The sequence below is a fragment of the Schistocerca piceifrons genome, chromosome 7 (genome assembly GCF_021461385.2).
Source record: "Schistocerca piceifrons isolate TAMUIC-IGC-003096 chromosome 7, iqSchPice1.1, whole genome shotgun sequence".
Taxonomy (NCBI): Eukaryota; Metazoa; Arthropoda; class Insecta; order Orthoptera; family Acrididae; genus Schistocerca; species Schistocerca piceifrons.
This window is the reverse complement of record NC_060144.1, coordinates 522323615-522349051: the sequence shown is the minus strand read 5'-3', so window position 1 is coordinate 522349051 and position 25437 is coordinate 522323615. Positions and strand designations below refer to the sequence as shown.

Below are 25437 nucleotides of genomic sequence, written 5' to 3'. Positions count from 1 at the left end.
AACGCGTTACCGACTCGCTCAATTTGTGAAGCTCTTTCTCTTTCAATCATCCAGCTTTTTTGAATGGTAATCATTTATTTGTCTTTACATTTACGTGACATTTACCGATTTCCGTCTCATTCAGATAATTCCTTTGTGGTGCGCCTCGTTTTCGTCTGGACCACTTAAATAACTTTTTGCTCAGTAGCAAAAAAAAAAGTATGCAGTAACTGTTGTTTACCTACTAGAGAGACATTAACCAGCCTTTCTTGTAACTTTCTTCGTTACGAAGATATGATCAGCAGTATGTCTTTTTTAGATAACATCCTGTATTTTTTGTCCAGTAATCCGCTTCCTCTCCTTACGACCTGCTCAAAAACGTATCACAGTGTATTATATATATATTTTAAACATAGCTGCACAACAGCAACGGTTTCACGTAATAAAATTATAAACACGACCAGTTGCAATGGATAAAGAAATTCTTTACCTAGGTTTCGACGAATATAAATTTGTCTTCTTCAGAAGGTAGCCTAAGGACAATGAACATCATAGCTTACATTAGAAAAGTATTAAACTTTTATTTTTTTTCTTTATTGTGGTTTTTATCACCTTACACAAGGCGGGCTGTCAGCAGCTGAGTACGCCGCTCTTCAGCCTTGAAGTTTACAATAAGTAATACATAGAGGGGGCACAGAGAATACAATCAAAACTGCGGGCAAAACAATGTAGACACTAAAAAACAAAAAAAAAACATGGAGCCGTTCACGCTGGACGAGAAAACATCACTGACACTAGTTGACACGGCGCACATAACATGGATGATGGCGACGGCACACGTGAACAGTGGCGGCGTGACGGCGAACAAACACTAAACACAAACGAAGGCACACACACGAGACACTGATGGCGATGACCTCCGGCGCGCGAATGTGTGAGTCTGAAACTTTTAAGCCAAGAATAAATTTTAACACAAATTAGAGAACTCTTGCATTACACAAGCATGATAACGACGACTGGTACTTATAATTTTACATTAGTAAGGACTAATGTACCATCGCCGTTTTATAGTTGTCGGCATAGATCCATGTGTCAAAAATAAAATATAGTCCTAGAATTAGTGTTTGTCACGTAAATATAAAATAGCTCATGGATCTTGCAGAGCTCACAACCGACTGAGTGTAATCGGCGGGCGTAGTTACTCTGAAACCAGGGCAGGAGGCGCTCGTGCCGAGAAACATGTGCCAATTGGCGTACAAAGGCAACGAATACATTATCAGTATTAATAACGTCCTTAGGTAAAGTAACAATAAAAAAGGAAGAAAATTAACACTCCCGTTATAACAATATGGGAGCGTTGGTACAAATAATGTAGTTATACATCAAAAAAGCAGGTGGCGCTTACGCCGAGAAACTTACGCCCAGTGGCATATACAGCCAAAATATAAAAAATTTTCATTACTATATTAGTGAAGCCCACAAACGGTATACAAGTCAGAACTTTAAAATTGACAATAATGGCTCTTGTCAAGAAAGAATTACGAACACTGGTACACGATCCTGTTAATACACATTCACAGGGAAAACGAAAATTTTAGAGCCAGGCAAAATCACATAAGGACCGATGTAGTAGCAAACATACATCGTGAGAAAACCACCATTACATAAGGGGTAGTGAGCTTAAAGCACTGAAGGTGCATCACAGCTTCCTGAGGAAATAAACCACTAAGGTTATCAGCATTAATGTTATACCGTAAACAGTACAGGTTTAAAGCCTTCGAAAAATTGTCTACAAGCAAGGTTCAACTGGTCGTTCAGTATATTACCGTCCTTGAGCTCAAGATGTTTGAAAATTTGTAACTCTTCCCACAGATCTAATCTACGCCCTTTGTCTTCTCTGTGTAGGATAACAGTGTTGGGTTGTTTGGGGGAAGAGACCAAACAGCGAGGTCATCTGTCTCATCGAATTAGGGAAGGACGCGGAAGGTAGTCGGCCGTGCCCTTTCAAAGGAACCATCCCGGCATTTGCCTGGAGCGATTTAGGGAAATCACGGAAAACCTAAATCTGGATGGCCGGACGCGGGATTGAACCGTCGTCCTCCCGAATGCGAGTCCAGTGTGCTAACCACTGCGCCACCTCGCTCGGTGATAACAGTGTCTTCTAAATGTTTTGGCGTATGACTGCTATCAGGAGGTGTTCAGCAAAAGTAGAATTGTGTATATTCGCTCCTTTTTTACCTAATAGGTGTTCTTTATATCTTGTTTTCACAGCTCTGCCTGTTTGACCAGTATAATATGAAGGACAGTTGTTACAGGTTAGTTTGTAAACCCCTGAATTGGAAAACCAGTCGCCGGCGATCTCTGCGGAATGCACAAGATTTCTCTTTAAACTGCTATCTGTAGAGAAGGAGACTTTACAGTTATATTTTTTCATTAGAAGACGTTTTATCCTATACGATATATTGCCCAAGAAAGGAATAGAAATAAATTTTTTAGCTTCTTTGTTATCAGTGGGGAGGTGTAGCATTCAATCAATATGACGTTATTGAAAACGTAACACAAAACTGACTTTGACTCTCTCCTCTTGTAGCACACAGCGCGGATAACCTGGTAGATTAGATTAGATTAGATTAGATTAGATTAGATTAATACTAGTTCCATGGATCATGAATACGATATTTCGTAATGATGTGGAACGAGTAGAATTTTCCAATACATGACATAATTTGGTTAATTTAACAACATACTTAAGTTAATATAACAACTTTATTTTTTTGTGTTTTTTCTTTATTTTTTATTTTTATTTTTTTATTTTTTAATATTTTTTTTTATTTTTTTTTTATTTTTTTCTTAATTTATATCTAAAAATTCCTCTATGGAGCAGAAGGAGTTGTCATTCAGAAATTCTTTTAATTTCTTCTTAAATACTTGTTGGTTATCTGTCAGACTTTTGATACTATTTGGTAAGTGACCAAAGACTTTAGTGCCAGTATAATTCACCCCTTTCTGTGCCAAAGTTAGATTTAATCTTGAATAGTGAAGATCGTCGTTTCTCCTAGTATTGTAGTTATGCACACTGCTATTACTTTTGAATTGGGTTTGGTTGTTAATAACAAATTTCATAAGAGAGTATATATACTGAGAAGCTACTGTGAATATCCCTAGATCCTTAAATAAATGTCTGCAGGATGATCTTGGGTGGACTCCAGCTATTATTCTGATTACACGCTTTTGTTCAATAAATACTTTATTCCTCAGTGATGAATTACCCCAAAATATGATGCCATATGAAAGCAATGAGTGAAAATAGGTGTAGTAAGCTAATTTACTAAGATGTTTATCACCAAAATTTGCAATGACCCTTATTGCATAAGTAGCTGAACTCAAACGTTTCAGCAGATCATCAATGTGTTTCTTCCAATTTAATCTCTCATCAATGGACATACCTAAAAATTTGGAATATTCTACCTTAGCTATATGCTTCTTATTAAGGTCTATATTTATTAATGGCGTCATACCATTCACTGTACGGAACTGTATGTACTGTGTCTTATCAAAATTCAGTGAGAGTCCGTTTACAAGGAACCACTTAGTAATTTTCTGAAAGACAGTATTGACAATTTCATCAGTTAATTCTTGTTTCTCAGGTGTGATTACTATACTTGTATAATCAGCAAAGAGAACTAACTTTGCCTCTTCATGAATATAGAATGGCAAGTCATTAATATATAATAAGAACAACAAAGGACCCAAGACTGACCCTTGTGGAACCCCATTCTTGATAGTTCCCCAGTTTGAGGAATGTGCTGATCTTTGCATGTTACGAGAAGTACTTATTTCAACTTTCTGCACTCTTCCAGTTAGGTACGAATTAAACCATTTGTGCACTGTCCCGCTCATGCCACAATACTTGAGCTTGTCTAGCAGAATTTCATGATTTACACAATCAAAAGCCTTTGAGAGATCACAAAAAATCCCAATGGGTGGTGTTCGGTTATTCAGATCATTCAAAATTTGACTGGTGAAAGCATATATGGCATTTTCTGTTGAAAAACCTTTCTGGAAACCAAACTGACATTTTGTTAGTACTTCATTTTTACAGATATGTGAAGCTACTCTTGAATACATTACTTTCTCAAAAACTTTGGATAAAGCTGTTAGAAGGGAGATTGGACGGTAATTGTTGACATCAGATCTATCCCCCTTTTTATGCAAAGGTATAACAATAGCATATTTCAGTCTATCAGGGAAAATGCCCTGTTCCAGAGAGCTATTACACAGGTGGCTGAGAATCTTACTTATCTGTTGAGAACAAGCTTTTAGTATTTTGCTGGAAATGCCATCAATTCCATGTGAGTTTTTGCTTTTAAGCAAGTTTATTATTTTCCTAATTTCAGAGGGAGAAGTGGGTGAGATTTCAATTGTATCAAATTGCATAGGTATGGCCTCTTCCATTAACAGCCTAGCATCTTCTAATGAACACCTGGATCCTACTATATCCACAACATTTAGAAAATGATTATTAAAAATATTTTCAACTTCTGACTTTTTGTTCGTAAAGCTTTCATTCAATTTGATGGTAATACTGTCTTCCTCTGCTCTTGGTTGACCTGTTTCTCTTTTAATAATATTCCAAATTGTTTTAATTTTATTATCAGAGTTGCTGATTTCAGACATGCTACACATACTCCTGGATTTTTTAATAACTTTTCTTAATATAACACAGTAGTTTTTATAATTTTTGATAGTTTCTGGGTCACTACTCTTTCTTGCTGTCAGATACATTTCCCTTTTCCGGTTACAAGATATTTTTATACCCTTAGTAAGCCATGGTTTGTTACAAGGTTTCTTACGAGTATATTTAACTATTTTCTTCTGGAAGCAGTTTTCAAATGCATTTACAAAAATGTCATGAAATAAGTTATATTTTAAATTGGCGTCAGGTTCACGGTACACCTCATCCCAGTCTAACTGCTGTAGGCTTTCCCTGAAATTTGCAATTGTTAAATCGTTGACTGAACGTACTACTTTGGAGGACTGTTTAGTATTGCTGAATGGAGCTATGTCATATATTGTAACTAGCTGTGCACCATGATCAGAAAGACCATTCTCAACAGGCTCAGCATTTACATGGTTAAACTTATCTTGGTCTATAAAGAAGTTATCTATCAGTGAGCTGCTATCCTTTACCACCTGAGTAGGAAAATCAATAACGGGTGTCAAATTGAAAGAACCGAGTAATACTTCAAGGTCATTTTTCCTATTACCCTCTTTCAGAGAATCTACATTGAAGTCCCCACAAATAATAATTTGCTTCCCCCTGTCTGACAGATAGCACAACAAGGAGTCCAAATTTTTCAGAAATAGATGAAAATTTCCTGATGGGGACCTATATACAGTTACAATTATAAATGTGCCTTTATTTAATTTAAGCTCACAGGCACATGCTTCTATATATTTCTCTACACAAAACTTTTTTGTTTCTATACTTTTTGCACAATGATAACTTTTGACATATATGGCAACTCCTCCTTTCTCCATATTTTCTCTCATTACATGTGCAGAGAGCTTATAACCACTTACATTTACCTTATCCATATCGGTAACAATGTGATGCTCAGACAACGTAAGTCGCCCAGTTGCTATAGTTGACAGTAAACAAATGGGAACACGAGGAAAATGCACACCGGTGATTCAGTCAACCTTTTCAGTCGAAGGTTTCCGTGAGTACAATGTACACCACTGAAGAGAGAGTAGAAATGCTGCTCATCCACGGAGAATAAAACTTATCAGAACAGTAACTCCAATAATGTTTTCTTGTCAGGCCATCGCACTCGGTAGAGTTCCTCTGCCTGAGTAGCATTATGCCTACATTCACCCAGAACAAATAAAAGTAAAGATGATGCAGTTTTCAATCAAGCACTGCTTTACTGCACCGACATTTCGTTTAAAAACACTGCAGGACTGTTCCACATGCATTCGTGTTGCAGATAAGAAGCTTTTATGTTTATATTAAAGATGAAATTCTGACAGTTTAGGAAATTAGTTGAAAGAAAGTTTCCTGGGAATTTTAAGATTTTCATTGAAATTTCTCTTAGTTCTTCGGTCTAGATGACTGCCTGTGCGTATGAGTTAGATTTTGTTCCCAGTTTCGGATTTCGTACTATTTTCTTTCGACGGTCCTGGAAATCATTGCGTTTCGTCTCATTAGAGGGAATTAACACTACAGGTTATTGTGCAGAACTTATGTGAGTCACAGGAAGAGATAACACTATCAAGTAGCTCCGTGGGAAGTCTCATGATGAAGCCCTAGCACAGTGAGACGTAGCGAGATAGCTACGTCCGGAAGTCGGTGTCCTCTACGGTAAGACCCGTCCACGAAGGGCCACGGTCGACGCACGCTGGTCGGGAGTGTACTCAAAATGAGGGACAGCGGACCAGTCGATTCTGACGACAACGACTGCTGGGAAGCCGCACGCCGGCCCAAGTCCTACTAACATGGGGAGGACTCGACGCAGGAATCATGGACTTCCAAACTGCGCGCGCCTTCAGTAGACCGTTAAAACAACATAATGTTCACGTAGAAGTTTTACTTGGCTGTCATGTAACTGGTGTATCTGTGCGAAGATGCCGGCCGTCAGAAATAATTGTGGTGACACCTGGCACGAAACGGAAAACCAATGAACTACCCTTCGAGGAGCACAACTTGAAGCAGTCACAGACCTGGCATTTCTCAAGCAGCGGAGGCGAGCGTAGACGGCTGTGGCTACACTTCACGCGGATACAGCACACACCTGATCGACCCGGCCGGGGTGGCCGAGAGGTTCTAGGCGCGACAGTCTGGAACCGCGCGACCGCTACGGTCGCAGGTTCGAATCCTGCCTCGGGAATGGGTGTGTGTGATGTCCTTAGGTTAGTTAGGTTTAAGTAGTCCTAAGTTCTAGGGGACTGATGACCTCAGAAGTTAAGTCCCATAGTGCTCAGAGTCATTTGAACCACCTGATCGACGGCCGTCCTTCGTAAGAAGAAGCCTGGAGCTGTACATCTCCTGCAGCGATTACATATTACAATGAAGTAATGAAGTGAATAATGAATCTCTTGTATGTCTCTAAAATGTAGTTCAGTCTCCTGTTGGCCACTCTCGAACGACTTTCACTTTAATGGTATTAGTTTAACATTGTTTACGTGGTCGAGCTGTGTAATATCGTTGATGTGAATAAATCAAGTTAAAAAAATGGTTGGAGGTCGCGCTTATCAAGTAGGTTGGGCACGAGACGACGGTCCGAATCCATCTGTCACTTATTTTTTAATCTATTTCTGCCATCACTGGTCACTTTATTTAATTTATATGACATTTGAAAGGAAATATATCGAAAAAGAAAATCCCACACACATTTTCATGAAGTCGTAGTGAATTTCATATGTTATTTGCCTATTTATTATTTTTAAGTAAATTTTCAAGAACGAGGAGCCGGCCAGAGTGGCTGAGCGGTTCTAGGCGCCACAGTCTGGAACCGTGCGACCGCTACGGTCGCAGGTTCGAATCCTGCCTCGGGCATGGTTGTGTGTGATGTCCTTAGGTTAGTTAGGTTTAAGTAGTTCTAAGTTCTAGGGGACTGATGACCTTAGAAGTTAAGCCCCATAATGCTCAGAGGTATTTGAACTAAGGACTAGGGACAGGCTTGAAAAGGCCAAGACAAACCTCGATAAATAATGAAGCGAACGACGTTATTCACAACCAGTAATTATTATTGATTTAACGCCACTAAGGAGCGCTTTGACTAGTTCTTCTTTGATGCTCTCTTCCGTTCCCACTATCTCTTGGGCCCTGATGATATTCTCTCCTTCCTCTCCTGTGAAAGGGGCTTCCGACGTTTAGGGACTCTAGGTGGTGGGGTTCAAGACTCTGTCATAGCTCAAAATTTGGAACGATCTTCTACTTCCAGTTCAGACATCCCAGCCGAATCGAAGTCCTTTAGTGCTTCATTAATCCACAGTCTTCCAGTCTTGTAGCTTTTAACCAGTAGTAAGATCTTCTTGGTAAGCCTATTGTTGTTCATTCGTTGTAGGTGCCCATAGAACTTGAGCCTCCTACGTCGCATACTGGTGGTGGCTGATACTGACTGTTGATCAGTTCAGAATTAGACTTTGTAAGTAGGCTGTTTAGGTTTTTATATTGGTAACGCCACGTAGCGCTCTGTATGAAAATCAATGGCTGTGCTGTGTGCAGTCTGTGGCTGGTTTGCATTGTTGTTGGCTATTGTAGTGTTGGGCACTTGGCTGTTAACAGCGCGTAGCGTTGCGCAGTTGGAGGTGAGCCGCCAGCAGTGGTGGATGTGGGGGGGGGGGGGGGTGAGATGGCGGAGTTTTGAGAGCGGATGATCTGGACAGAGACAGTAAATTTATAAGACTGGATTTCATGAACTGATATATATATATATAATGACTTTTGAACACTATTAACGTAAATACATTGTTTGTTCTCTATCAAAATCTTTCATTTGCTAACTATGCCTATCAGTAGTTAGTGCCTTCAGTAGTTAGAATCTTTTATTTAGCTGGCAGTAGTGGCGCTCGATGTATTGCAGTAGTTCGAGTAACGAAGATTTTTGTGAGGTAAGTGATTTGTGAAAGGTATAGGTTAATGTTAGTCAGGGCCATTCTTTTGTAGGGATTATTAAAAGTCAGATTGCGTTGCGCTAAAAATATTGTGTGTCAGTTTAAGCACAGTCATGTATAATTTTACTAAGGGGACGTTTCAACTTCAATCGGTAGGTTTCATCTGGGAGCAATCTCGGGCCATGAATTTTTCTGAGAATAGGTCTTTGGGATTTCTCCAGGTCGTCCATCGTGCCTTTTCTGTTCATCAAGAGGGTCTCTGGGGCATACAGAAACTGTGGTCTGACAGCAGTTCTGTAATGGCAGAACTTAGCATTCTTCGAGATGCACTTCTTGTTGTACAGACTGTGGGGCAGATGGTATGCCGCGTTGAGTTTGTTACGCGTTTCTGAGATGGAGGTGCCGTCTCTACCATTGGGGTGGACCCATTCACCAAGATAACGAAAGCGCCTGACCCTCCCAATCGTTCCATGTATAGTCGTCAAAGGGGTGTTACTGGAGTGCCGGTTCTTGTCATACGATATTTGTAACCCTGACTTCGCCGCCCTCTCGTGCTGGGCTTGGATTACAACCAGTAATATACTACAGTTAGTCACAATATGCCACACCACAAGAGTAGTGGACAATTAATCATCGGATCTGCTCTTGACATCACACATTGCAGGATGATATTTGTCATACAGAGATGAGAAACATAAATTGAAACGGCATCTATTAAATCGAATGAAGGCAGTTTCCGCCTGTTTACAGGGAATGTTTAGGGTTTCTAAGGGAAAACACACCTCGTTGACATCCAGTAGTTTGGATGCAAAGTATGCGTTACGCAATTACACTCCTGGAAATTGAAATAAGAACACCGTGAATTCATTGTCCCAGGAAGGGGAAACTTTATTGACACATTCCTGGGGTCAGATACATGACATGATCACAGTGACAGAACCACAGGCACATAGACACAGGCAACAGAGCATGCACAATGTCGGCACTAGTACAGTGTATATCCACCTTTCGCAGCAATGCAGGCTGCTATTCTCCCATGGAGACGATCGTAGAGATGCTGGATGTAGTCCTGTGGAACGGCTTGCCATGCCATTTCCACCTGGCGCCTCAGTTGGACCAGCGTTCGTGCTGGACGTGCAGACCGCGTGAGACGACGCTTCATCCAGTCCCAAACATGCTCAATGGGGGACAGATCCGGAGATCTTGCTGGCCAGGGTAGTTGACTTACACCTTCTAGAGCACGTTGGGTGGCACGGGATACATGCGGACGTGCATTGTCCTGTTGGAACAGCAAGTTCCCTTGCCGGTCTAGGAATGGTAGAACGATGGGTTCGATGACGGTTTGGATGTACCGTGCACTATTCAGTGTCCCCTCGACGATCACCAGTGGTGTACGGCCAGTGTAGGAGATCGCTCCCCACACCATGATGCCGGGTGTTGGCCCTGTGTGCCTCGGTCGTATGCAGTCCTGATTGTGGCGCTCACCTGCACGGCGCCAAACACGCATACGATCATCATTGGCACCAAGGCAGAAGCGAGTCTCATCGCTGAAGACGACACGTCTCCATTCGTCCCTCCATTCACGCCTGTCGCGACACCACTGGAGGCGGGCTGCACGATGTTGGGGCGTGAGCGGAAGACGGCCTAACGGTGTGCGGGACCGTAGCCCAGCTTCATGGAGACGGTTGTGAATGGTTCTCGCCGATACCCCAGGAGCAACAGTGTCCCTAATTTGCTGGGAAGTGGCGGTGCGGTCCCCTACGGCACTGCGTAGGATCCTACGGTCTTGGCGTGCATCCGTGCGTCGCTGCGGTCCGGTCCCAGGTCGACGGGCACGTGCACCTTCCGCCGACCACTGACGACAACATCGACGTACTGTGGAGACCTCACGCCCCACGTGTTGAGCAATTCGGCGGTACGTCCACCCGGCCTCCCGCATGCCCACTATACGCCCTCGCTCAAAGTCCGTCAACTGCACATACGGTTCACGTCCACGCTGTCGCGGCATGCTACCAGTGTTAAAGACTGCGATGGAGCTCCGTATGCCACGGCAAACTGGCTGACACTGACGGCGGCGGTGCACAAATGCTGCGCAGCTAGCGCCATTCGACGGCCAACACCGCGGTTCCTGGTGTGTCCGCTGTGCCGTGCGTGTGATCATTGCTTGTACAGCCCTCTCGCAGTGTCCGGAGCAAGTATGGTGGGTCTGACACACCGGTGTCAATGTGTTCTTTTTTCCATTTCCAGGAGTGTATATGTGCTGACAATTGATGATGTACGATGGATTTTAGTCGAAAATAGTAAGTAGTCAAATAACATGAAATTCACTAAAACTTCATAGACATATATGTGATATTTTTACAAAGTATATTACCTCTCAAATGTCGTACAAATTAAATAATATGACCAGTGGTGAAAAAATTAGATTAAGAATTAAGCTCGAGCGGGAGTCGAGCCGTGGCCTCATACACGTTCGTTTTACGAAGTTCGAAAGCTAATCAATCGACCACCACGAATTCGAGCGTGCGGCAAGTAAGCACAGCTACATAAGCCACATAATAGACACGTAAGACTTCTCTTGCGATTTTCTCAGAATTGCCGGAATGGTGAACCTTTCTACTGGCACGTTATGTTGCTTTAATGGCCTTCTAGAGGTGTACAAAGTCTGAAGGCAGTAAGTGACCCCAAAGTGGTGGCGTTCCCATGCAGCGCAGCGCGGACTATTTTCAGCCACATAACTTGCGGAGGAAAATAGTCCCATGCCGCCTGCACTTCCTCTTGTCGATTGGAACGCTGTTTGTCGGCGAGAGATGTGTCTGTAGTGGTGTCATCCTGAGTTCCCAGCGATAAATGGCAGCGTAGTTATCATTGTCGTTGGGCTAGCTTGCTGCCTGGAAACTGCTGTGGACGTAATTGGCCTACAGACGCCTGTGCAGGAAGTTGATGCCGCCTGACGGCAGACCACCCGCATTACGCGGGTGTGCGTGGAGTTGCTCTCCGCAAGGAGAATAGTTGCGAGTACCACACCTATTAAGAAAATGCTTTAATTTTCACTACCGACTGCATTCATCGAACATCAACAAGTGATATGTACTTGAGGTCTTGTGTGTGGTCTTCAGAATACCATTGTAACGTAATAAATACCAAAGAACTTAAGGTACCATTCTCTAGGCACTTAACAACAGAGGGGGTTAGCGGAGCGGTCTAAGGCGCTGCAGTCATGGACTGTGCGGCTGGTCCCGGCAGAGGTTCGACTCCTCCCGCGGGCATAGGTGTGAGTGTTTGTTCTTAGGATCATTCAGGTTAAATAGTGTGTAAGCTTAGGGACTGATGACCTTAGCAATTAAGTCCCATAAAATTTCACACGCATTTGAACATTTTTGAACTTAATAACATTCAATAAATACAACCAGTAGTGAAAGTTAAAACGACGTCGTGATGATTTATATATAGCATGAAGTATCCAGAACTGTGGCAGCAGAATGAAGAAATCTTGTATTCATGATTGCTGCCTGTGTTTACTGACAGCACTATTTGACACACTATAATGGTACTGTACACGATCGTGGAAACTGAGTGTGGTGTTGAGCGGAAATCTTGAACTTTGTTTTCCGCATTACTGGTTAAGTGATAATTTTTCCACTGTTGTGCACGCCTGATACACATCTGTCTTTATCAGTGTCTACTTGAGGATAACTGGGAAGCGGCTCTAGGAGGAGCGGGCGTGCAGATGCTGCGTTTTCCTCACGAGAAGGAAACATTCTGAAAACTTCACTCGGAGCTGGAATGGAATACTGGTGGTGTCTTCAATTTTTTGAGTCAATGTGTGTGTGTGTGTGTGTGTGTGTGAGACTGAACGTATGCCTTCGAGATAGGAAGCTGTCATCAAGGCTAAGGGTGGGCAATACCATATTGAATTCCAGCATTACCGATGGAGGGCGTTACGAAGTTGTAAGTCATTTTCAGCCAGGTGATCAGATAGTGTATATGGTTCCAGGGAACTTGGAAAAGTCTCTGGAACCGAATAACTTCACTTGATTAACACACTTGCGCCTGGGTTTCAGGCAACACCCTCCGTTTCGTTCGATGCTGTGGCTCTATTCCAATACAGCTGCAGAGCCACTGCAATATTTTTCCAATTTAGGGGGAATACCAAGTCAGCTGAGGCGTGAACGGGAACTTGGACTGAGGAGGGGTGCGTGCTAGGGTAGTCCGTGCAGTGGTGCGTAGCCACTGTGTCCGGGAAGTGAAGTGCTCAGCGCATCTGACTAATGAGCAGCAGAACCAGGTTCGAATCCCTAGCTCGGTACGAATTTTCATTCGTCGCTTCAGTCTGCATACAGACAGACGATCAGTCACTTCTTTGTTCACCTTTTAGAAACGTTTGACCACAGTGTAGGCTTAGCGCCACCTAACCACTGTTTCACACAATGGTGCGTTCCTGCCGTACGCTGCAACCTGCTCAGAGCGGTCTGTTGTAGCGTTGATTCCCCTCAAATGCAGGAAACGAACTGACGCACGTATTTTGTCAGTGGGTTGGGCCACTTCGTTCTGGCGCATATAGCGACATACTACGGCGCTGTAGTTCGGGGATTCCGTAGTGCATCACGACGGCAGATATCAAAAGTAGCCTGACGCCTAATGGTGGACATTAATTTGGAGATTGTCGATCGCTCTTCTTTATGACTGCTTGAACTCTGCTGGTGAAACTTTCAGTGCTTCTGAATGTCTGAGGAGGAATTGCAGCCTATTCTTCCTTGCGACCCGAAACCATAGAAGATACTGATGACGGACGCTGGAGCGAAGTCCACACTCATCCCAAAAGTGCATTATTTTGTGTTCTCGTCGTGATTCTGAGCGGGCCAGTCCATTTCAGAAATGCTGTTGTCAACAAACAGTTGCCTCACAGATATTGTTTTATGACGGGTTCCATTGCCAAGCTGATATAGTCATCGCCTCCAAACTGTTGCTCTACCCTACGCAGTATAGGGATCCTTAAGAGCAACAACGGTACCACACTGTAACCACGAAAAACACCCCCATACCCCAACTCCACCTCCTCTCTACTTTACTGTTGGCACTAATCATGATGGCAAGTAATGTCCTACAGGCGTTTGTTGAACTCGAATCGTTTCACTGCATTGCACCAGGGTACAGCGTGATTCGTCACTCCAGATCATTCGTTCCCAGCCACACATTGCCCACTGGCGTCTCTCTTTACACCACCACAAGCGTCGGGTACCGAAGACTGCAGATATCTACAGCTTATGATGAGCTCCTCGACCGCTGTACGCCGTCCTTTTTAGCCTTTGTGCTAGTTGGACTGCTGGCAGAATTTCGTAGCTCAGAAGTGATTCCTTACGGTGATTTCGTGCGATTTTTTGAAATCACCCTCCGCATTGCTCCACGGTCCTTATCTGTCACTAGCCGGCCGGTGTGGCCGTGCGGTTCTAGGCGCTTCAGTTTGGAACCGCTACGGTCGCAGGCTCGAATCGTGCCTCGGGCATGGATGTGTGTGATGTCCACAGGTTAGTTAGGTTTAATTAGTTCTAAGTTCTAGGGGACTGATGACCACAGATGTTAAGTCCCATAGTGCTCAGAGCCATTTGAACCATTTTTCTGTCACTACATGAGCTCTGCCTGGTCTAGGTTCAGCTATGGTTGGTTCTTCACGGTTCCACTTCACAATCACATTACCAACAGTTAGCGTATAAATCCCCAGATGGATTTGTTACTTCAGGTGACATCCAACGCCTGCTCCACGTTCAAAGTCACTGAGCTCACCTGACTGACCCACTCTGCTGTTACCACTTCCCTGCTAACAACGCAAAACTCCCCACTTTCTTTTGTACTAGCGGGCTTGCCTCTCGCGACATTTGGTGGTCAGTTCTGCATTACAAAGAAGTGTCCTCGTACTTCTGATCAGATAGCACATGTACAAAACGTATCGCTTATGAGGAGCTGCTAATCATGTAATTTGATTTTTTTAGGAGCGATAATTAACACTGTACGCCTACTTGTAGATGTAGTGCCATCCATAGCGGCGATGCTGAAGCTGCTGGTGTTTTTGCAGTGCTGGGGTTGGCAGCACTGGCGGAGGGCGCCCTGGAGGCGGTGGTGCACGCGGGCTGCGGCGGTGACGCCCGCTTCACACTCGCCGTGCTGAGAGCGCTCTTCACCTTCCTGCAGATGCACTTCCTCTTCATAGACTCCCAGGTGAGTGTGCTACACTCTGAAACATATTCAACTCTACACATGCTATCCACGGCGTATGAAAAATTTCGTACACTCTGCTAGAGAATTCCACAAAAATTATTATGTCTACTGATGTTTAAAAGTACACGTTAATAGTGCTCACTGTCATTCAGAAGTCGACCTTGGTGATTCGATAGTCTTGGCCAACAAGACAAAGTCGTAATTAGTGGAGACAGGGAAAATACAAACAGACGAATGTATACAAAATTGTTAAGGCTTTCATGGTCACTTGTTGACAAACTGCCTATTGGCTTCTGTCTCGGGTTCTTCGGCCGACGTTCATCTAATGATTTTTCTGACGTTTCGCCAGCACGAGTGGCTGGCATTGTCAAAGCTTTACCCTCCATTGCCAGTTCACCACCGGCAATGGAGGGTGAAGCTTTGACAATGCCAGCCAGTCGTGCTGGCGAAACGTCAGAAAAATCATTAGATGAACGTCGGCCGAGGAACCCGAGACAGAAGCCAATAGGCAGTTTGTAGACGAATGTATGCTACAGATGTGCTTTAATCGTATTAACAAATGGTGCATCGTCAGTCAATGACTGCCTGATTGTTGTTGTTGTTGTCTTTAGTCCTGAGACTGGTTTGATGCAGCTCTCCATGCTACCCTATCCTGTGTAAGCTTCTTCATATCCCAGTACCTACTGCAGCCTACATCCTTCAGAATCTGCTTAGTGTATTCATCTCTTGGTCTTCCTCTACGATTTTTACCCTCCACGCTGCCCTCCAATACTAAATTGGTGATCCCTCGATGTCTCAGAACATGTCCTACCAACCGATCCCTTCTTCTAGTCAAGTTGTGCCACAAGCTCCTATTCTCCCCAATTCTATTCAATACTTCCTCATTAGTTATGTGATCTACCCATCTAATCTTCAGCATTCTTCTGTAGCACCACATTTCGAAAGCTTCTATTCTCTTCTTGTCCAAACTAGTTATCGTCCATGTTTCACTTCCATACATGGCTACACTCCATACAAATACTTTCAGAAACGACTTCCTGACATTTAAAACTATACTCGATGTTTCAAAATTTTCTTATTCAGAAACGCTTTGCTTGCCATTGCCAGTCTACATTTTATATCCTCTCTACTTCGACCATCATCAGTTATTTTGCTCCCCAAATAGCAAAACTCCTTTACTGCTTTAAGTGTCTCATTTCCTAATCTAATTCCCTCAGCATCAGCCGACTTAATTCGACTACATTCCATTATCCTCGCTTTGCTTTTGTTGATGTTCATCTTATATCCTCCTTTCAAGACACTGTCCATTCCGTTCAACTGCTCTTCCAAGTCCTTTACTGTCTCTGACAGAATTACAATGTCATCGGCGAACCTCAAAGTTTTTATTTCTTCTCCATGGATTTTAATATCTACTCCGAACTTTTCTTTTGTTTCCTTTACTGCTTGCTCAATATACAGATTGAATAACGTCGGGGAGAGGCTACAACCCTGTCTCACTCCCTTCCCAACCACTGCTTCCCTTTCATACCCCTCGACTCTTATAACTGCCATCTGGTTTCTGTACAAATTGTAAATAGCCTTTCGCTCCCTGTATTTTACCCCTGCCATCTTCAGAATTTGAAAGAGAGTATTCCAATCAACATTGTCAAAAGCTTTCTCTAAGTCTGCAAATGCTAGAAACGTAGGTTTGCCTTTCCTCAATCTTTCTTCTAAGATAAGTCGTAGGGTCAGTATTGCCTCACGTGTTCCAACATTTCTACGGAATCCAAACTGATCTTCCCCGAGGTCGGCTTCTATCAGTTTTTCCATTCATCTGTAAAGAATTCGCTTTAGTACTTTGCAGCTGTGACTTATTAAACTGATAGTTCGGTAATCTTCACATCTGGACTGCCTGATACTTAGCAGTATAGTGCAGTCGTCATCTCCAGTCAGTTGTCCGCACGTACCTGCAGACGACATGTCTGACATGACGTTGGAGAGTGCTGGACTCTGACAGTAGCGTCACTGTTGGTATTTCTGTACAGGCTCTGGTGATATTTCTCCTGCAGGTCAACTAATGTTGCTGGTGTAAAATGTAGATTTGAGGTTCGCCTGAAGGAGAAAGTCCAGTGGTGTGAGGTCTGGCAACCTAGGTAGCCGTTCCACTGGACCCCGTCGACCAACCCAGCGCCCAGGAAGTACATCACTCTGAGGAGTCGGCGGACGTTTCCTCCAAAGTGTGCAGGTCCGTCATCGTGCTGCAAGAAAACCCTACATGTTTTCTCAAGATGATTTCTGTTGCATGCAGCATTGGGCATCCATTACAAAATATGGGAGCAGTGAGGATATCCTCATGTATGCCACACCATACATTTAACTCCTGTTTGTCTGAGTGTATGCCTCGACAGTGAGATGGGGATTGTCATTTACCCACTGGACAGTGTTACGTCTATTCACCGTCCAATTCAAAAATGGTTCAAATGGCTCTGAGCACTATGGGACTTAATGGCTGTGGTCATCAGTCCCCTAGAACTTAGAACTGACATCGAAATAAGTGTCCAAGGAATAGAAAAGCAACTGGAATCACTTAACAGAGGAAAGTCCACTGGACCTGACGGGATACCAAATCGATTCTACACAGAGTACGCGAAAGAACTTGCCCCCCTTCTAACAGCCGTGTACCGCAAGTCTCTAGAGGAACGGAAGGTTCCAAATGATTGGAAAAGAGCACAGGCAGTCCCAGTCTTCAAGAAGGGTTGTCGAGCAGATGCGCAAAACTACAGACCTATATCTCTGACGTCGATCTGTTGTAGAATTTTAGAACATGTTTTTTGCTCGAGTATCATGTCGTTTTTGGAAACCCAGAATCTACTCTGTAGGAATCAACATGGATTCCGGAAACAGCGAAGGTGTGAGACCCAACTCGCTTTATTTGTTCATGAGACCCAGAAAATATTAGATACAGGCTCCCAGGTATATGCTATTTTCCTTGACTTCCGGAAGGCGTTCGATACAGTTCCGCACTGTCGCCTGATAAACAAAGTAAGAGCCTACGGAATATCAGACCACCTGTGTGGCTGGATTGAAGAGTTTTTAGCAAACAGAACACAGCATGTTGTTATCAATGGAGAGATGTCTACAGACGTTAAAGTAACTCTAGCGTGCCACAGGGGAGTGTTATGGGACCATTGCTTTTCACAATATATATAAATGACCTAGTAGATAGTGTCGGAAGTTTCATGCGGCTTTTCGCGGACGATGCTGTAGTATACAGAGAAGTTGCAGCATTAGAAAATTGCAGCGAAATGCATGAAGATCTGCAGCGGATAGGCACTTGGTGCAGGGAGTGGCAACTGCCCCTTAACATAGACAAATGTAATGTATTGCGAATACGTAGAAAGAAGGATCCTTTATTGTATGATTATATGATAGCGGAACAAACACTGGTAGCAGTTACTTCTGTAAAATATCTGGGAGTATGCGTGGGGAACGATTTGAAGTGGAATGATCATATAAAATTAATTGTTGGTAAGGCGGGTACCAGATTGAGATTCATTGGGAGAGTCCTTAGAAAATGTAGTCCATCAACAAAGGAGGTGGCTTACAAAATACTCGTTCGACCTATGCTTGAGTATTGCTCATCAGTGTGGGATCCGTACCAGATCGAGTTGACGGAGGAGATAGAGAAGATCCGAAGAAGAGCAGCGCGTTTCGTCACAGGGTTATTTAGTAACCGTGATAGCGTTACGGAGATGTTTAGCAAACTCAAGTGGCAGACTCTGCAAGAGAGGCGCTCTGCATCGCGGTGTAGCTTGCTCACCAGGTTTCGAGAGGGTACGTTTCTGGATGAGATATCGAATATATTGCTTCCCTCTACTTATACCTCCCGAGGAGATCACGAATGTAAAATTAGAGAGATTCGAACGCGCACGGAGGCTTTCAGACAGTCGTTCTTCCCGCGAACCATACGCGACTGGAACAGAAAAGGGAGGTAATGACAGTGGCACGTAAAGTGTCCTCCCCCACACACCGCTGGGTGGCTTGCGGAGTATAAATGTAGATGTAGATGTAGAACTACTTAAACCTAACCAACCAAAGGAGATCACACACATCCATGCCCGAGGCAGGATTCGAACCTGTGACCGTAGCTGTCGCGCGGTTCCGGACTGTAGCGTCTAGAACCGCTCGGGCACTCCGGCCGGCCACCGTCCACCGTCCAGTTCAAATGGAAATTAGTTTCATTGCTGAAGAAAATATCAGCTTCAAGATTCCGCTGGTGTGTACATCATTTTCAAATCATTCACAGAATTGCACTTCCCTGTCAGTTACATCAGTTCTCGCACAAAGTTGATTCGATAGAAATGGAAATGATTAGAGGACAATATCCCGGACGCAGGTGCTTGACTGATGCCGTGTTTCTGTGCGGACTTCCTTCTTTATAGAGTTGAACTCAGTAACTCTTTGCCTAGTGAGTCTTTTTGCTGTGCATGGTCGTCATAAATGTCTTTGTCGTGAACACTGTAGACTTGACCCGTTGTGGTTAGGCTTGCGCTGGTTTGAATGTCACCTGTAGCAGTCTGCTGCTGACTCGTGCCCGGCGCACCGATGACAACCATTTCCGCCATCTCCTGATGTATGTGCGTTGTTGGGCGAGTCACCACACTACAGAATAGCACCAAAGGACTGGCGCCCCTTTAATACCCATCTATCAGACTCCATTAATCAATTGCCTCACAGATAACCGGCCTAGTAGTATTACGCTCTGCATGTGACTATCATTTCGGTGATGTGGTAATAGTGGATTGTTGTGATTCTCACTGTCTCCTCTAATACCGAATTTGTCCCATGGGACATAACTTTTGAATCGACTTGTATAGCACATGATCACCTTTGGTTTGCATAACTGGTAATTTTGACAGCAGCTGATACGTTTCTGACAGTCCAATGGCTGTGTCCTGTTTTTGATGTCTCTGTGACATACTTGCAACAAGATAATGCAAGACCGTATGTTACACACGCTGACCAGCCCTACTGGGAGACGGAGGGTGTGCGGTGGCTGACTGGGCCAGCGCGTGCTCAACACCTCCCACCCACTCAGAACATCTAGTCATAGCTTACCGACAGACTGAGACGCTAGCCACAACGAGTGATCAACTCTTGCATAAGGCTGAAGCAGCTTGCATTGACGTACCATTATCTGTCTTCCAAGTTCAGTTCGACTTGATACCCAGCTGGGATAGAGCCATTGATGCTATCCGAGACAGAGCTGCCAGCTCTGTATCCTAAAGTTCTTACCCGCATACCTTCAGTCCGCAGCTTGTGGTCTACGTTCCGTGTGAGCCGCGCTAGCGAGTGGACGATGTGTACTGCTGCGTTGCACTTCGGAGTTTACATCGCTGTAATTGTGCTTCGCCGAGCGCTCTCCGTCCGTTAATCTCCGTGTTTCTTCATATTCCTTGTGGTCTGATCGCTCCTTCTGGTCGTGCTGCTGCTAATTGGAATTTCGGTTGTTTAACCTAAATTTCGTCGCTGGGTTAACCGTGGCTACAAACCTCAGGAGGAATACTCTGGTATTTGCTTTTGACAAAGAATCTCGTCCTGTTCAGCCGACATCCCTGGAATGACTGGATTACACAGGTAATTAGCCTCAATTCTGAAACCGTCCACACATGGAAACTGGATCAGGGAAAATACTGTGTTTTTGTCAAGTTATGCAGTGCTGCGACTGTTGTTAAAGCGTTACGAAAGTGGGGCTATGAAGTAGATTTTGTGCATAGAAGTCCGCCCGTCCACGGACGCCATACGTCAGCTGGTTAATATAAAAAAAATAAGACTGTGTTGACAGTGATGTATCGTAGTTTCCTTAAGGATATTATTTAAATTTTTAGTGTAAATTTTTGGTGTGTGCTTTTTCTACTTCAGAAAGTAGTTTTTGAAATTTTATAAAGAAATGTACAGAACTTACGTGGCAGATTGTGTGTCTGATAGTGTCAAAACACAAAACATTAAAGCTGCATTATTGGTTTATAGTATAAATATGACAATTGATTGTTTTATGAGAATGTCTTTATCGATTGGTTAAAACCATAAGATTGTATCTGATATAATGTAATATTCAATGGCTGTCAAATCACCCTGTTCATTTTTGCTCTGTGATGTGCAAGTCAGTTTTCCAGTGAAAGACTTATCATATAGGTCTGATCACATAATTAACATTCCATTAATGTCCAGAAAGTGTAGTTGGAAGGCTAGTCAACTTCATAACATCTCTTTTCTGCCGTTTTCAAGTATTTAAGAGATGGGCTAATGTGATTATTAAATTGTTTTTATGTGCGATGGGCATAAATCTTCCACATTCTGTATAAGTTTTGGTGATTTCCATACAATTGTGTGAAATGCTCATAGCTAGTCTAACTGAGCTGAGAAGGTTAAAGATTAGTTTCTACCCTTAACTTGTCTCTCACGGAGACGATTTCCTTGTGTACATTAATATATTAAAAATTATCGAAAAAACTTGCTGATATCCTTCATAAAGTACTATTTATGCTTCTGTAAAGATTGGAGAGCATGTAATTCAAAGTGGAGTTTTTTATTTATTCATGTTTGAAGAAGTTTGAATGTCTTTAAAAATCTTTCCTCGATTTTGAAATTAATTCTTTCTGGTAATTTAGTCAGTAACATAATCGTCTGTTGTATTTCTTTAACATCAGCATAATTGCAATGATCAAACTGTTTTTGTTTAAATCATTTCATGCATAACATGTGCGAATGGTTAATATATGTACTTAGTATGTATTTAGAATGTGTAACATTGTTCCTAAAATAAATGTTTAAAAAAGTAGTCAGCGTCACTGCCTCAAGACTGTGGGATCTCGAGATCGATTCCCGGCCAAGTCGGACTTTTTCTTCGCTCGGCAACTCTATGCTTGTGTTGTCCTAATCATTTCATCTCATCTTTATCGACTCTCAAGTCGGAGATGTGGCGTCAAGCAGAAAGACTTGTAACTTAACAACTAGTCTGCTTCTCTCTATCCTAAAACTGTCCACCACAATTTCTCCAAAATGATTACCAAACAAACTAATTCATAATTTAACTGTGCAAAACTCTGACTGTACTGAATTACATAAAGAATTAATATGATTTGCTTAGCACTGTCTACAAATTGAAGATAACTGTTTCTATAAAAATGTAATGATATCCTAAATATAAGCTGACTTCTGAAATAAATGTGCAACTGAACTTACAAAGAAATTCCTGGGCCTAGACTGTATTTTCACTTGCCTTGTGTCTTGACAAGCATTTTTGCATATTCCTCGAAAGCAGAGTAGTTCACACGGCACTGACAAAATTCAAATGAAACTCTATATTCAAAAGTAATGCTTTAAATCTCAATTGAATTTTCACAATGGTAATGACGTAACATGACTTTAAGGAATAACTGCAAGCAAGGGAAATCTCATCTTCCTAGCAGGGCAATCCATATAACAGTGCTACTGTCTGGGCTCCGTTACTACAATCTTAATAACACAAAACAATCCTACGTTCTTGCGTGCCTACCTCAATCTCTCAACATTCCAGAAAAACTCACAAATAATCTCCTTACCTTCTCTCTCCAAAATTGTCCAAAAATATTAATAATCTAATTCCATCGATCCCATATCTCACTTATAAACAAAATTTCCTAGCCATTCTTCAAAACACGTCTTCTACTCAACACTGCTCAACTTAAACTGCGCTTAATTTTGCTAGCGACCTCAGGCAGGGCAATAGTCAAAGGTTACTCAGCTACATGGCTTTACTCTGTGTGAGCTACGCATATCGATATTTACGTAAGAAACAGAATTTACAGAGTGACCAAAATAGCATACATACCTGAAGGATTTGCACCTGCTGGCCGAACAGCCCTCTTGCCTGCTATACGATCATTTCATTTCAGTTTTGATCATCCACTCTTTCTACTACATTGTGTATGCACAGTAGCCAAATTTAGCTGTTCGCTATCCTTCCTGGTGCTGCAATTTTAGTGCCCAGCCTAGTATTCGTGGTCTAAGAGTACAGTCACAATGGCACGGACATAAGGGGTTTCCGCTGATGACCGACATCAACCGCCGATGATCGACATCACCCAAAGACAGCTTATCTTTTTAAATCAGTAGACCTGTGCATTCGTGGTCTTAGGGCAGCCAGTTTCACTGCCCGAACGTAGAGAGTTTTCTTCAGGCGAATCAGCTTGAACGTTATACTACGCTATGTATGTCCTGTGGCTGTCTAGCCATTTCAGCCTCATATCATTACTCAGTATAACATATCATCTGCAGCACAGGCAAAATCTGAACTGGAAATTTTAAGCCTACATTATAACTTCCAAAAACAATATGATCAAGAGAGGAGGGTGGCGTATATCGCTTTTGACGACTAAAGTTTCTGTAGTGGATCGTTTCTCTGTTGTGGTACGTGGGCATTAATTGTCTACGAATTATTATTATTGCTTACTGGTGTTTTTATGCCAGTAGGATGGTAATTCCGCTATGTGAGGTGGTTTTGAAATATGGTGTAGGCAATGTGTTTCTGCTTTTGAGTGCCTCAGGTGCTCAGGATATCTTATTCTAAAATTTATGTTTGTCTTTCACGCACTGGAGGGTAACTGACATATCACTGTTTTGCTGAATTTATTTGAAGTTGCTTGTAATCTTGCTTTTCTGTGTCACCGAAAATCATCTCGACTATGTAACAGTATGTGTCTCTCTTCATGTCATACATTCGAAAAACTTATCTGGGTATTCCAATAATGAAGGAGAGAATATACAGTACTCACCACGTGTTTCTCGAGACACAAATACACTGAAGAGCCAAAGAAACTGGTACATCTGCCTAATTCGTGTAGGGGCCCCACGAGCTCGCAGAAGTGCCGCAACACGACGTGGCATAGACTCGACTAATGTCTGAAGTAGTGCTGGAGGGAACTGACACCATGAATCCTGCAGGGCTGTCCATCAATCCGTAAGAGTGCGAAGGGGGTGGAGATCTCTTCTTAACAGCACGTTGCAACGCATCCCAGTTATGTTCAATAATGTTCATGTCTGGGGAGTGGCCAGCGGAAGTGATTAAACTCCTGGAGCCACTCTGTACCAATCCCGGACCTGTGGGGTGTCACATTGTCCTGCTGGAATTGCCCAAGTCCGTCAGAATGCACAGGGGCATGAATGGATGCAGGTGATCAGACAGGTTGCTTACGCACATGTCACCTGTCAGAGTCGTATATAGACGTATCAGGAGTCCCATGTCACTCCAGCTGCACACGCCCCACACCATTACAGAGCCTCCACCAGCTTGAAAAGTCCCCTGCTGACATGCAGGGTCCATGGACTCATGACGTTGTCTCTTTACCCGTACACGTCAGTCCACTCGATACAATTTGAAATGACACTCGTCCGATCAGGCAACAACGTCGATGTTGACGGCCCCAGGCGAGGCGTAAAGCTTCGTGTCGTGCAGTCATCAAGAGTACACAAGTAGGCCTTCGGCTTCGAAAGTATGTATTGGTGATGTTTCGTTGAATGGTTAGCACGCTGACATTTGTTGATGGCCCAGCATTGAAATCCGCGGAAGGGTTGCACTTCTGTCGCATTGAACGATTCTCTTCAGCCGTCGTTGATCCCGTTGTTGCAGGATCTTTTTACGCCAGCAGCGATGTCGGAGACTCGACATTTACGATAAACTCGTGAAATGGTCGTATGGGAAAATCCCCACTTCATCGCTACCTCAGAGATGCTGTGCCCCATTGCTCGTGGGCCGACTATAACACCACGTTGAAACTCGCTTAAATCTTGGTAACCTGCCATTGTAGCAGCAGTAACCGATCTAACAACTGTGCCAGACACTTGTTGTCTTATATAGACGTTGGCGATCGCAGCGCCGTAATCTGCCTGGTTGCATATTTCTGTATTCGAACACGCACGCCTGTACCATTATCTTTGGCGCGTAAGTGTAGCTCAGCCACATGCATTCGACATCTTCTTAATGGCAGAAGCTATAACGCAGCACTCGGCTCCGAACACACAGGCGTCACGGCCCACATCCCAGAGCAGGAGGTTGAAGCGGCTTCTGACCTCTTCCATACAATACAAGATGGTCTCAGAAAATAAAGGAAACGAGCGTTACAAGCAAAATACCTTTATTGGCCTTCAAAGTAAACACCATCAGCTACAACACGTTTCCGATATTGGTTGTAAGGCTGTTGAAAATTGTCAGCAACCGCTTCTTGTGGAATCACTCGAAGCGCCTTGGTCACACGTTTTTGGATGTCCGCGTCATTACAGGAGATGGGACTTGGTTCTCCGGAAACTAAGCGATAGACAATGGGAGGTTGTTCATCATCTTCCCCGCCTCCCAAAATAAGTAGGCTGACAAATTATGCGAGTAAGACGAATGTGATTGCCTGTTACGACAGCAGGGGCTTGATCTAACATGAATTTGTACTCCCAGGAGGCGGGGAGGACGATGAACACGATGGCATTGATTGCGTCTTGGTCTCCGGATTGCACTGGCAGCACCAGGGCTCATCTCCTGCAATGATGCGAATTTTCGACAGTTCGTGACCACGGCGCTTCGAGCAATTACGCAAGAAGCACTTTCTGACAGTT

The 25437-nt window shown here is 43.4% G+C and overlaps 1 protein-coding gene across 1 annotated transcript in view; it reads left to right on the top strand.

Annotated features, from left to right (window-relative positions):
- Nucleotides 1–25437, top strand: part of LOC124709061 — a 387186-nt gene that overhangs the window by 315381 nt on the left and 46368 nt on the right. The window contains exon 5 of the mRNA XM_047240710.1: nt 14672–14814. Coding sequence (XP_047096666.1) covers nt 14672–14814 — 143 coding nt within the window. The remainder of the gene's footprint in view (nt 1–14671; nt 14815–25437) is intronic.